The sequence below is a fragment of the Perca fluviatilis genome, chromosome 1 (assembly GCF_010015445.1).
Source record: "Perca fluviatilis chromosome 1, GENO_Pfluv_1.0, whole genome shotgun sequence".
Taxonomy (NCBI): Eukaryota; Metazoa; Chordata; class Actinopteri; order Perciformes; family Percidae; genus Perca; species Perca fluviatilis.
In genome coordinates, this window is record NC_053112.1 from 12,289,848 (window position 1) to 12,303,993 (window position 14,146).

General features: G+C 39.9%; 2 protein-coding genes across 2 annotated transcripts; one reads left to right on the forward strand and one right to left on the reverse strand.

The window, feature by feature from the left end:
* The first annotated feature begins 663 nt into the window (after positions 1-663).
* On the forward strand, positions 664-1,695 carry LOC120567046 (somatostatin receptor type 3-like). Its single transcript, XM_039813838.1, has 2 exons — positions 664-709; positions 1,219-1,695. Exons 1-2 carry the CDS (start codon positions 664-666, stop codon positions 1,677-1,679), a joined length of 507 nt encoding a protein of 168 aa, XP_039669772.1. The 3' UTR covers positions 1,680-1,695.
* A 9,322-nt stretch (positions 1,696-11,017) lies between these two features.
* LOC120567055 (anionic trypsin-like) lies at positions 11,018-13,284 on the reverse strand. The gene is given in 5 exon segments (XM_039813849.1): positions 11,018-11,164; positions 11,266-11,360; positions 11,777-12,033; positions 12,263-12,449; positions 13,203-13,284. Coding segments are annotated over 5 exon segments (768 nt in total).
* Positions 13,285-14,146: the final 862 nt, after the last annotated feature.

A 14,146-nucleotide genomic window follows, 5' to 3' on the forward strand; every position in this document is an offset into this window, starting at 1 on the left:
CTCTTGGCAACTAAGTGTAAAAAAAAAACTAAATGTTAAACTACCATTTACATTTCTTTTACAAAATTAAACAATGAACTATTATGGTTAGTCATATTGAACTTTGGACAAAGCAACTGTAACACCTTTAATGCATTATGTAACATGTATGACATACACATGTGTATGAAATTTGCTAACTTTGCTTTGCCTTGTAGGGCCTTTGACGTGTCACTGATGGGATCTTATCAACTTTTGTTGCCACGTATTCCTTAAAGCCTCCATGGAGATTATCCAGTCTACCCAGCTGCCTCAGGAAGCCCCTGCAGCTACATGGAGCAACAACTCCATCCCCCCCTACTCCCAATTCCTGCTCCTCTCCACCACTTCTGAATCACTTCTCGGCTTTACCACCACTGACGATGCTTTCCTCTTTAACAGCACCTGCCAGAACTGCACCAAACCGGTAGCCTGGGTAAACCCTGACGACCTTCCGGCAAATGTTAGATTTGCTCTGCAGGTCAGTCTGGCGAAGAGCCCATTCAAAACCATTTCCAATGTCCTCAAAATTGAGGCACCAATCACAACCGCTGAGGCGGGCTTTACACCAATCACAACCGTTGAGGCGGGCTTTACGCGACGAGGATAGCAGCGGCAACGGCAGCATTTTTGTTTACATTCAACATGGCGGCCACCGAAGCCGTGCTTCACCATGACCAGGGACCGGCAGGTCAGTCTGACATATGCCGATTTTATACCGGTCAATTCTATAATTAACTGACAACATAAGTTATACGAGTTACAGTTCTCAAGGACGCACGCACCAACGGACAGAGACACTGTCTCTTTCTCCTTTCTCTCAACTTCTCCGCCGTGTGTGGCGTGTACCCGCTCGCGGTGTGAAGCGCGTGTCTGCGCTATTGCACATGTAAGGAGCCTCGTGAATTAACCTGCAACATATCAGCTGTTTGGAAATTCTTCAGCGTGTGTGCAGAAGATAACAAGTTAGCAATATGCAACACCTGCAAGGAGAAAGTAGGGCGTGGAGGGACGACACCAAAAACCAGAATCACATTTTTTTTGTTGGATGTGAAAAGCGTCACCCGGATCGTTGGTCTGATTGGTTGAAGGACTATCCAATGGCACCCAGAGGTATTTGAGTGGCGTCCGTTGGTGACGCCCCTCTGGAAATGAACTGTCAATGAACCTTTCCCAGACCCACTCTCAGTTACAGCTGAGAAGGGTCTGGTGTTAACCAGGCTACCAAACCGGAACCCGGATCCCTACCTGGCTTGGCTGGGATCTTCATCCCTCTTATCTATGCAATAGTGTGTGTTCTGGTCATCCACGTTGTTGTCAACTACACCAAAAACGAGTCTGTCACCAACATCTACATCCTCAATTTAGCCATTGCAGACGGGCTCTTCATGCTGGGCCTGCCCTTCCTGGCGATGCAGAACGCTCTGCTCTATTGGCCCTTTGGCTCTCTCATGTGCCGTGTGGTCATGACGGTGGACGCCATCAACCAGTTTACCAGCATCTTCTGCCTGACCGTGATGTCATTGGACCGCTACCTGGCTGTGGTGCATCCCATCCGTCTGGTGGCGGCGGCCTCGTCTACCCAAGGCAATTGTTCAACCGACCCTGTTAAAGGAATACGCCACCGTATTCCTTTAACCGTCTACCCTGGCTGTAGATAGGTGGGCCAATGCATTTTTTGTCTCAGTGCAAGTAATTAGGTTGTTTTTTGTCTTTAGTTTACTCACAACATGCTAACCGGCAACATAGGATTCCATTCACTATGCTAAGCTAACTAGCGGCGGTGCTGCCGGTGTTGCACCAGACTAAAACATGCATGCACAAAAAATGAGTTGGCCCACCTATCTCCAGCTAGGGGAGACCGTGATAAGCCCTATTTCAACAAACGGTGGCGTATCCCTTTAATTTATGTGCAACCCAAATTTATTTTATGAGCTTGGGGAAGAAATAATGCAAATTAAATAAATACACAAATAAAAAGTTTGAGGCAAACTATAATTATGTTTTTGTACAGCACCGTTTTTATACAGCACTCTTGCGATGCAAGATGCCTGTTGTCCTCCAGTAATGCAAACAAACGAGGCAGCTACACGGTCGTTCACAAAGACAATCGTTATCGTCACTTAAGGCACTGGTAACTTTTGTTGTGTTCTGAATAGTTGCCAGTAGGTGGAGAGAACGCAATATGAACATTAAATATGTAATGTGTGGAAGGAGAGTAAGTAAGAGTTGTTGGAATCAGCCGTGTGAATTACCTTAGTTAATATACAGTAAGCCTAACTTTAGTCCAGTCCTTAACGTATCAACATAACAATATTATTCTTTCTTTTACAATGATGGACATGTCTAATGTGTCGATTATTTGCCCATGCAACACTAGCGTGTAAACCAAAATTGTGAGATAGGGTTTAAAATAATTTGAAAACGTGCTTCAAGAAGTCAAACAGCGCCCTTGTACATTCGTATCAGCAGCCAGCAAAGTTGACAGAGCTGACAAATGGACAGACATCGCCAGCGTTATGGTGTCAACCCCCACTCAGCAGCTTGGTTCGCTTGTCAGTGGCGTCATGTCTTTATTTCAGTTCAGGTATTTAGCACTGCAGTGCACCCGAGAGCCAGAATCTGTGCCCTCCACGGCTCAAAGTATGCTACCCCGACTCTGTCCGCAATTGAGATGCTGTTTCGTGCACAGCAACTTACTCATTTGCCCCCGCTGAAAATTGTACAGACCAAAAAAGACGAGCTGAAAAATGACATTCTAGGGAGCCTGCGGACCCCGGGAGTGGGCTTTTCTCTTCCAGAGAGCACAAACCAAGGCTCATTTTTGCTGACAGTAAGTGAACTATAATATTTGTGTGTGTGTGCGTGTGTGTGTGTGTGTGTGTGTGTGTGTGTGTGTGTGTGTGTGTGTGTGTGTGTGTGTGTGTGTGTGTGTGTGTGAGACACACAAGGTGGTAGAGTACATGTAGTACAGGTAGGCGCTATGTTATGAAAAAAATAGATTATCCATCGCTACTGCCACTGGGAAAAAATTTTTTAATTAAAAATTAAATAAATTCCCTACCAACAGGAACCAAACTTTTTTTATGAGGTCATAAGGAGCAATGTTACCTCCCCTTTCTCTGCTTTGCCCGCCCAGAGAATTGGGCCCACCTATGAGAGAGAGACATCCTGGCTTTCAAACGAGCAAATTGGCAGTTAGTCAAGGCCAAACCCCCTCTCTTTTCCTCAATAGCTACAGACACAGAAATAGCACATACTAAGGAAAGCTCATTGTGGGACTAGCTATAGTGGCTGTAATTCTGCACCAAGGCTGAATTTCAGGAAAGAGCCATCAGATCCAGTATTAGGGGACCACTAAGGTCTATATAAAAGAGACTTCAGATCCAGTATTAGGGGACCACTAAGGCCTAAATAAAAAAGACTTCAGATACAGTATTAGGGGACCACTAAGGTCTATATAAAAGAGACTTCAGATCCAGTATTAGGGGACCACTAAGGTCTATATAAAAGAGACTTCAGATCCAGTATTAGGGGACCACTAAGGCCTATATAAAAGAGACTTCAGATCCAGTATTAGGGGACCACTAAGGCCTATATAAAAGAGCCTTCAGATCCAGTATTAGGGGACCACTAAGGTCTATATAAAAGAGACTTCAGATCCAGTATTAGGGGACCACTAAGGTCTATATAAAAGAGACTTCAGATACAGTATTAGGGGACCACTAAGGCCTATATAAAAGCATTCAAAAAGCACCAACATTTCCAGACCAACTAAAGGACAAGTAAAATCCTGTAATAAATGTAAAAAAAAATGATACAGTGAGTTGAAATAGAATTACATTAACAAACCTTTTTTAGTCTTTAGACCGGATTTAGGTCCATGAAGTAAAACAACTCAACGCTAAAACCGACTTGTAACCTTTGAAGAGAGGCAAGAACATGGGCGATATATCTCTTTGAATTTGATAAAAGCCTCTAGCAGCTGTCTTTTACTAACTGATGGCGTGAGATGACTATGAATATGAACACACGCATGAGGTAGAAACAGGATGTTGCTAAAGACAGTTAGTTGCGTGTGTCCATTGAAGTTGCACAACGAAGCAATCAACTAGACGATCCAAGTCAAGTTAGGTTCAGTTTGCAAAATCAGATTACCTCCGTTATCAAACTGATGTTGGTTTATTTGTTTTAAGAATGGCTTTTATCTGTTTTTTCAAATGAGTGTATGTTGTCCTATGTGTAGCAGCATCATGTGTACATACCAGTGGTGGGATGTAACTTAGTACATGTACTCAAGCAGTGTACTTGGTAGACATTTTAGGTTCTTTTGCTTGAGTCATTTCTTTTCATGCCACTTTCTACTTCTACTCCGCTACATGTAATACGTAGCACCAGAGGGATTTAATTGTTGCATGTTTTGTTGTCAACTCCTCTCGGCCACAAATCGCGACCCTGTATATTGTTACTTTCACTTAAATGTCACTTTCAAATTCTCCAGCAGTGAGCTGCAGTCAGTATCCAACGTCATCAGAGATCCACCACACAAGAAGCAGGGTACCATCATCATTCGCTATCAACTTCATGGTACAGACGCTTCGTGTTGGTTCACATGGTTTGACCTTCAATGATTTCTTCTGCAGATCCACCACTGTGCCCACTGTACCTTGGAAACAGAAAGTCCTCCAATCTTCTTTGTGAGAGTTAGAATAAAGTGATTGTTTCTGTACTCCAGTAGAGAACAACAATTTAATATATAATGGAAGAAACTATTAGCGTGTAACCAAACATCCAGAGATAATTGTTGACCACTCAACGTAATCTTAATAAAAGAGAAGAGGCGTGAGCCGAAACATCGGGCTGTCATACACCTCTTGTGACTTCGTCTCCTGGTGTGATACGGCTTCTAAGTCTGTCTACACCTCCAGTTAATTCTTTGAGCTACCCAATCACGTTTTGAAGTTTTACCAATAGCGACTCTATTGGCTAAAATTTGCACATCTATGCTAATTTGTGATTTTAATCAATTGTTGTGGAAATTAGGAGAGTCCAATGCTGCAATGAATTGTATAAATAGCTATAACTCAAGTACTATTTAACTCTGGTCAAATCTAATAAATATTGAATTGGAAAAATGTGTATAGTTCAACTAGAGTGGTAAAAAACAATTATCCTTAGGCATGATCCTTTGTTGTGTTATATAGCAGGTCTGCTCGATTTCCCAAAGGTTCATGTTGTATTTAACAAACATGGTGTAGCCCGCTACTCAGCAGACAGCATCATAGCGCTGCCACATAACTCAAGCATTAGAAATATTGTTAACACTTTTTAATAATGGTACATGAATTATCATGAATTCATGCATGACTTCATGCATGAAAAAGCTTGACTTCATTAATTTAGTACTTCATGAACAATCAGTAATGTACAAGGATTAATAGTATATCATGCATGATTTAACGCAGGAACAATTTGTTAATTAATTCATCAATAAAGGTATTTGAATAATCATTATTTTGGATTTATTAACAGTGTTCATGTCTTCTTCAAAAAACTGACCAGTCACAGCCATGCATTTTTATAGTTGCTTTATTCATAGTCTTCTTTTGCCAGACCTTCCTCCACAACACTTCGGAGCTGCGGAGGAGGGTCTGGCTAGTTCACACAGCATTCCGGGATGGGAGAAAAACGTGCTCTGTTTTATTGGCATTTCTTTAAACCAATCACAATTATCATAGGCGGTGCTAAGCTCTGCACGGAGCCCCGGTGTCACTTGATAATAGCCTCGGGAAGGAACTTGTTTTGGTGGAACATGTGTACGTTCAGTTGTTTTAGTCATGCAACAGAAAACTCAGATTGGACAGATAGTCTAGCTAGCTGTCTGGATTTACCCTGCAGAGATCTAAGGAGCAGTTAACCATAGTCCTGAGAAATCCACCGGAGGTTAGAATTCCAACACAAAGAAAGCGGAAGGTGACAGAAATCCGGTCGAATAAAAGGACATAGGGCGGAATTTTCGACGGCAACGGGGCAATCCTGGAAGTGGAACGTAGTGGATATAGACTATTCACAACAACCCAAGGCACTTAAACAGTAATGCCTCACCCAAGTAGGATAGTTCTAAATGTTACTCTTTACTAACGTCAAAGTGTCTGAACACCAGAAATGTTTTTTTGAGGGGTCACAAAGATGATTGCTGCATATGCACCTATAGGGCATATGCAGCAATATAGGGTTAGAGAGCTTGTCTTTTCTGACTCTTTATCATCCTGACTTGCAGATTGAACATGAAGATTTCAGCAGAAATGCCAAAGACACAGTCAGTCATCCTTACAGCAGAAGTTAGAAGGGGAAGACGTGTTTAGAGAGAACATTGTTCTTTTCAGGTCATTACCAGTATGAAATGTCCTGCTTTGCCTTTTGCAAGTCAAAAACACATATTTTAGATGGATTGCTGGGAGCTAGAGCCATAGCAGCTAAATGATTCATTGTTTTTGCAGGACAAAAAAATGAGTATATCTCAAAAACAAAAAAAAATTACATCCTTCGAATTACTTCTGGACTGTTAAGGGATATTTTGTTAATGTTTCTACATTTAGAAATCTTTTGGATCAATGTTTAGAAAAAATTTAGAAAACTTTGATGAAAACACATTTTCTTATGTTTTCATTTATCACACAATTTTAATACTTTTTCTTAATCATTATGTTTCATTGACTTACATAACTGTTTGGCTGAGGATGTACTAATTTTAGGGATGTGAAGCATTTGAAGATACTCCAAGAAATGACAACACAATAAGCAAACATAACAATGTAGGCACTGGTGGACCTTTTCTATTACAGCAGTAAATAGAGCAGTCGTACATTGTTTACAGTTAAAGTTGAGAGCTTGTCCTGTTTTGACTCTTCATCCTGACTTGCAGATTGAACATGGAGATTTCAGGTGAAACAGAGAAGGAATACCAAGGAAAAACAGCCAGTCACCATCAGTCACCATCACAGCAGAAGTTAGAAGGGGAAGAAGAGTTGAGTAAGAGAGAGCCTAGTTCTTTACAGATAACTCACATAACAATGTCCATGAGTCCTTCACTGTTTACTCAGTATGGATGTGAACACTGTTAAACATCCTTAAAGCTAAAAGTCAGTACTTGACCTCAGTCGTTGTTTTATCCATCCATTATAGCAGCTTTTCTTTTCAGTCAGTTTTTTGGGGGGGATCTCAGCTGACTGGTTGTGAGGAGGGGTCCACCCTGGACAGATCAACAGTCAATCACAGGCCTGACACATAGAGACAGACAGCCAGACTCACATTCACATCTAGGGACAATTTAGAGACAACAATTAACCTAACCTTTAAGTCCACACCACACTGCTTGAATCATGAAATCTTGTTGTATTTATTTACTTTTTTACTGCTGAGTTTAAACATCACTGCCGTCACACACCGTCAGGTAACGGAAATCCGGTCGACAAAAAGGACATACGGCGGAATTTCCGGCGACAACGGAGCAATCCCGGAAGTGGAAGGTGGTAGATATAGACTACTTTATTCACAACAACTTGAGGCACCTAAACAGTAATGCCTGGAGAACAAGGATCACCCAAATAGGATATTTCAGAATATTACTCTTTACTAACTTCCAAGTGTCTGAACACCAGAAATGTCTTGCAATTCTTTTTTTGAGGGGTCACAAAGATGATTGCTGCATATGCACCTATAGGGCATATGCAGCAATAAAGGGTTAGAGAGCTTGTCTTTTCTGACTCTTCATCATCCTGACTTGCAGATTGAACATGACGATTTCAGCAGAAATGCCAAGGAAACAGACAGTCATCCTTACAGCAGAAGTTAGAAGGGGAAGAAATGTTTAGAGAGAACATTGTTCTTTGCAGGTCATTACCAGTCCAAAATGGCCTGCTTTGCCTTTTGCAAGTCAAAACCATATTTTATATGGATTGCTGGGAGCTAGCGCCATAACAGCTAGAGCATTCATTGTTTTTGCAGGACAAACTTAAAGGTCCCATGCCATGAAAATTTCACTTATGAGGTTTTTTAACATTAATATGCATTCCCCCAGCCTGCCTATGGTCCCCCAGTGGCTAGAAATGGCGATAGGTGTAAACCGAGCCCTGGGTATCCTGCTCTGCCTTTGAGAAAATGAAAGCTCAGATGGGCCGATCTGGAATCTTCTCCTTATGAGGTCATAAGGAGGAAGGTTACCTCCCCTTTCTCTGCTTTGCCCGCCCAGAGAATTTGGCCCACCTATGAGAGAGAGACATCATGGCTTTCAAATGAGCAAAGTGGCAGTTGGTCAAGGCCACACCCCTTTTTCCACCTTGACCCCTCCCCTCCCTCCTCAATAGCTACAGACACAGAAATGGCACATACTAAGGAAAGCTCATTGTGGGACTGGCTCTAGTGGCTGTAATTCTGCACCAAGGCTGAATTTCAGGAAAGAGACTTCAGATACAGTATTAGGGGACCACTAAGGCCTATATAAAAGAGACATCAGATACAGTATTAGGGGACCACTAAGGCCCATATAAAAGAGACTTCAGATACAGTATTAGGGGACCACTAAGGCCTATATAAAAGAGACTTCAGATACAGTATTAGGGGACCACTAAGGTCTATATAAAAGAGACTTCAGATACAGTATTAGGGGACCACTAAGGCCTATATAACACATTTTCTTATGTTTTCATTTATGACACAATTTTAATACTTTTTGTTATTTATTATGGTTCCTTGACTTATATAACCGTTTGGCTGAGGTTGTGCTAATTTTAGGGATGTGAAGCATTTGAAGATACTCCAAGAAATGACAACACAATAAGCAAACATAACAATGTAGGCACTGGCGGACCTTTTCTATTGCAGCAGTAAATAGAGCAGTCGTACATTGTTTACAGCTGAAGTTGAGAGCTTGTCCTGTTTTGACTCTTCATCCTGACTTGCAGATTGAACATGGAGATTTCAGGTGAAACAGAGAAAGAAGACCAAGGAAAAACAGCCAGTCACCATCAGTCACCATCAGAGCAGAAGAAGTGTTGATGAGAGAGCCTAGTTCTTCACCTCAGTGCTGGATTTTATCGTTGTGCTTCATGAGAAAATAATTAATATTTCCCCAAATGTGGAAATAGCTCTGGTCTATAACTGCCTGTATCAAATGCAAGTGGTGAATGTAATATACCAAGAACAACCATGTGTGAATAATGTTCCACCTTTTAATAATAATGTTGGTCCTGTTTGGTCGAGACCCGAGGCTGCAGTTGGCATTGTGGACTCCGGGATCATGGAGGTCCAAAAAAGGAGAGAAGATTAGAGGTGGTCAGCACATGTACAATTCTTTATCACCAAATCTTCCAACTGAACTGACTGTACTGAATCTCCACTGAATTTGCTTCTTTTAGCAGTGCTCCCCTCACTGGTGACTGGGAGCACAGTTGTCAGCTCGGCCACAGTACAGCTGTCTGTACAGCTACTTTTTCTAATTTTGTCACATTATTTTTTCTTATCTTTTTTCTTCCTTCTATACATCTTGTAGATCCACCCAGTAGTCATATTTTGCATTTGTTCCCTGTGAGTTAATTTGCGTCTTGGTCGGGTGTTTGTAATCATCTTGTAACTACTAAAGGGAAAACTGTGCTGAGGGCTTCATTCTTTCTTTCTTTCTTTCTTTCTTGAGTAATAATACAGCCTTTGTTTCCTTCTCATTTACTAAATAGCAGAACAGCCGTGTATTTTTATTGTTTTTAATTGTTTTAAATTGACCAAGTCTCAGGCCACACTGTTTTCTAACCTGGGCCTGGGTAAAACAGGGATATTATTGTTGTATTTTGGCCCTGGCAAAAAGGGGGCTGAACTTAAATACAAAGTTGTGACCAGAATAAAAGTGCTTGCTTCAAAAAAGTAATAATACATATCCCTTGCACTTTTATGCCCCTTCCTCACTGATGATAAACTAGTCATTGGTAATATACATTGATATCATAATAAAACAACCACATACATCAAATGATAGAAGAATGTGAAGAATGATAGAAGAATGTGAAGAAAATGCGACAATGTGAGAGGGGTCACTTGTATTGATGACCAAATGGAGAATTATCACCTGAATCTGCAGCCCTCTCTTATGGATATAACCAGTGACTTTCAGCTCATTTTTTTAGCTGTCAGTTCTAGAACTTTACTATTTTGGTTCACTGTCTCAGCTCTCATTTTTTAGGTGACAGCAGGCAGCTGTTTTCACTGAAAAAAGGTGTCAGAAACCCTTCCCGAAATTAATGCTAATGCTCGGCTGAATGTGTAAACAATCTATGAGAAAAGGTGATAAGTCTTTGTTGTGTTCACAGGGTTACCTGTTATTGCAGGTGTAAAGATATTACTGTAACTAGTGGAGCTTTATATCGTACAGAGATATGTTTATGTATATTTTTCTGGGACACTGAAAGCATAAAAACAACAGAATTAATGATTGTTAGTCATCTCCATTTATTTTTAACTGACAACATGGTCAAGGTAGACATATTGATTATAATTGGTTAAAGTATTTTTAAAAGAATTGACTGTTATATTTGTATATATAATGTCCCTTTGTTACTTTTCCATAAAATTATTATCGCATGCTTAATCTGCTGAATTGATATAAGGGCAAATGTATATTTGTGTTTTTACACATTTTGATTGAAAAAGGAGAAAAGGATATTTAAAAACTGTAGATAGATAACAACAGTTTGATAACATTGTGTAGATTAACATTTGTAACTCAGACAGTACCTTGTAAAATTACAGTCAGAGAATCATAATTATTGTTTGTCTTTAAGGGCATTACAAATCATAGTCAAACATTAAATGTAATCCAAACAATTGTGAATTGCAAATTTAGAATAACTTAACAATTTTAGTTTTAGTAATAGTTTTCTTAACACATGTGACATGTCTTTTGAATGACAGGACATTTTACAATAACCACACATTAGACATCTCTATGTTGCTATGTTATTATTCCATTGATCCAGTCCATGTAATCATTATTACAGACGTCCATAAATTGAACTTGTGTTCCTTTCTTAGTGCAATAACCAGAGGAAATGACACCATAAATCCTGCCATTGTACACCACTCCTGAACCAGAGTCACCCTGTGAGAGAGATGCAGATATTGTTCGAGACAGACTTTTACATTACTCATTGAAATACATGAAATTGAAGAGATATACAGTTAGAAGCCATGCCAACTCACTGGACAAGCATCCACTCTAGCTCTTTTGCCACAGAACACGTGTTGTTGGGCGTCAGAAAACCCGGGTTCACAGTTGACAACCGTGGTGGAGAGTAGTTGATTTTTTAGATTCTAGATGAGAATAACAAAACTGTTTCTTTGCTACAAAACAAAAAATATATTCTTATGCATGCTTACATGTTACACAGAAAAATGAACAGAACTCTGCTGTAACTCACCATTGGAATCTGATGTATTAATACTTATTTTTACATCTATACAAGGCATCCAAATGTGTTTAAGAATCAAACAGCATCTTTAAATTAGGTTATTTATCTGATTTCTTTAATTAGTTTTCCTGATATCTTGATTTGTGGTCAGTTGAGAAGAAGTGAATTGGCAGGTTTATGTTTTCATAAATATAATTGTTACTTTATATCTTCTTTTTGGTTTTAAGTCAGAAAAAATATTTAAAAAACAAACTACTTCCCCCACTAATGACTTTACATGTAAAGAAAGATTGTACATGAATTTCTAATTGTAGTTTCTTCATGAGTTAAGCTTTCAGACTTATTAAGACAGGGTTAGAGTTGAAAGGTCATGACTCACATTCCGGGAACATTTGGACAGTCAGGACGTTGTACAGGTGTAATGTTAGGTGGGTTAGGTAGCTCCAGCAGCATGATGTCATGTTTTCTGTTGGCAACTGTAAAGATCTCATGTCTTTTGATGGTTTGCACTGATTTTTTGTTGATGTCTGGATGCCCACCTAAACTTGCTGTTATAGTCCTACAAATAGGTAAAGGTTGAAAATGATCATCCCTCAATAAATGTAAATACATCATATTGCGATATTTTAGGTCAATAATTACAAAACATGAACATGAGTCATCTGTCTTAATTTTGGGAATGCTATAGTTTTACATCAAACAATTACTGACGGCTGCTTTAGGACTATCACGTTGAATCCTAATGATTGAGAAATATATTCTTAATAGTTTTATTGTAATTTTCTCACCCTCCCTCCTCCCAGCAGTGCTCTGCAGTCAGAATCCACTGTTTTTTTATCAGAGTACCGCCGCAGTAGAATATTCCTTTACGAGAAGTTAGTTTCAGTTCAACATGGTACAGACGGTCATCTTGTCCACATGTTTGACCTCCAATGATTCTCTTCTGCAGATCCAGCCCTGTGCTCACTCTGACACCTGAAACAGAAAGTCCTCCACCAGGTTACTGTACGTTAAAACAGTGGTTGTTGTAGAGAACTTATTCATTCTCTAGAAAGTTATCAATATACATGGGGAACTATGCCAAATGTTGCATTAGCATTCTGTTGAAGCGTAGTTTAACAGCTTCACAATCAATAACATACATTTCTCTACAATGAGTTCACTTTCACAAAACTGTTCAGACAGTTCTCTTTTTACTGAGTAGAAGCTCGCCACTTAGGTAACCAAAACTCCTGATACACATCTCAGGATCAACTCTTATACCAGAACACTGACAGCAGTTGTCTCCCAACAGGAACACTTGTTACTCAGAACACAATTACTTAAAACATCTCTAACAAGTATTAAAATATGTATCACTATAAACCAAGAGTCCATTACAACAAAACGAGGAAAGAAACTTTTTAGTTGAATTAAATTCTTCTGGGCCTGTGGAATAGATATTAGGTAATTGGTCTCAACATTAAAAGTCATGTGTGAGTGTAAGAGAATAGGCAAGTCTATGGAGTTTACCAGAAAGTGAGGTTAATCTTTCATAAATTGCCTGTTACAGTAAGAACCATTCAGAAAAGCTGGCTGTAAAGAGCTCCAACAATATTCATTCATACACTGCTGAGGTAGTGTGGGACTTCCAGTCACTTTCCAATGTGAGAGTTAATCATTGTCAATAGTTTTTCTATTGAAATAGGTACATACTGTAAAACAGCAAAAACATTTGTGGCAGCAGACCGAACTGCAGGCACCACAGATTAAGTTTTCCTGGAGGGCCTGACATCTGTGTGCTCTCACTGGATCTGCTCCTTATCTGCATCATACCACCTACCTAAACTTTTAACTGGCCTTTCAGAGAGCAAGCATGCAAGAGTCATATTGACAGAAAACAACCAACATGGATGGGCTACATAGCTCATTGTCAGTCATTGCTTCTGCCTCAGTCAGAGCCACTTTACACCTCCAACTGACCTAGAATTAATCAGTCAGGATATTACTGTAATGGGCACCAGAAGAAGAGACCACATCACACTGGCTTCCTATAGATGAACACAAACTGTCTTTAGGTTTATAATAAGAACATGAGTAAACTTTGACCTAAAGTTGATATTTTGATTGAAAGGCATTCATTTAAAGTAAAATTGTTACCATATACCTGTAATGTAGGCCTATTGAAATTAGTTGAATGAAAGCTTTGTGCCACAAACATCACCAAAACCCAGTAAGGATCCTTCTCCAAAGCCAAACCGCTTTTCTTTCACAACCTCCATGTGTACATGAAAGCTGCTAGACATGCTAAACCCCAACAGTTTGTTTGTGGTGCTGAAACAGTGACCATCATGGCCCCTTTCTATCTCTGGGCACTCTGAGTCATCATGGGTTAACTCTGCATTCAGTACACTTGCACGTTTTAGAGGTCACTGTTTTTCTTTTCAAAGAAGGAAGGACCCTCTTGTCAGGGGCTTTTGGTTTGCAAATGTAGCCTACATGTTTTATGACTAAAAGCAACATAAATACTGTCAATCATGGAATAACATGGGCTTTGCCAGTGGCAGACTCAGGTCTGAGGGGCAAAGAAAATAAAAAGGACACCAGCGCACAGAAGGTTTTCTAGCTTGTAGAGCAGCAGCCTATATTTACACCAAGACTCATCTGGAGAGTTACAAAGAGTTCAGTTTATC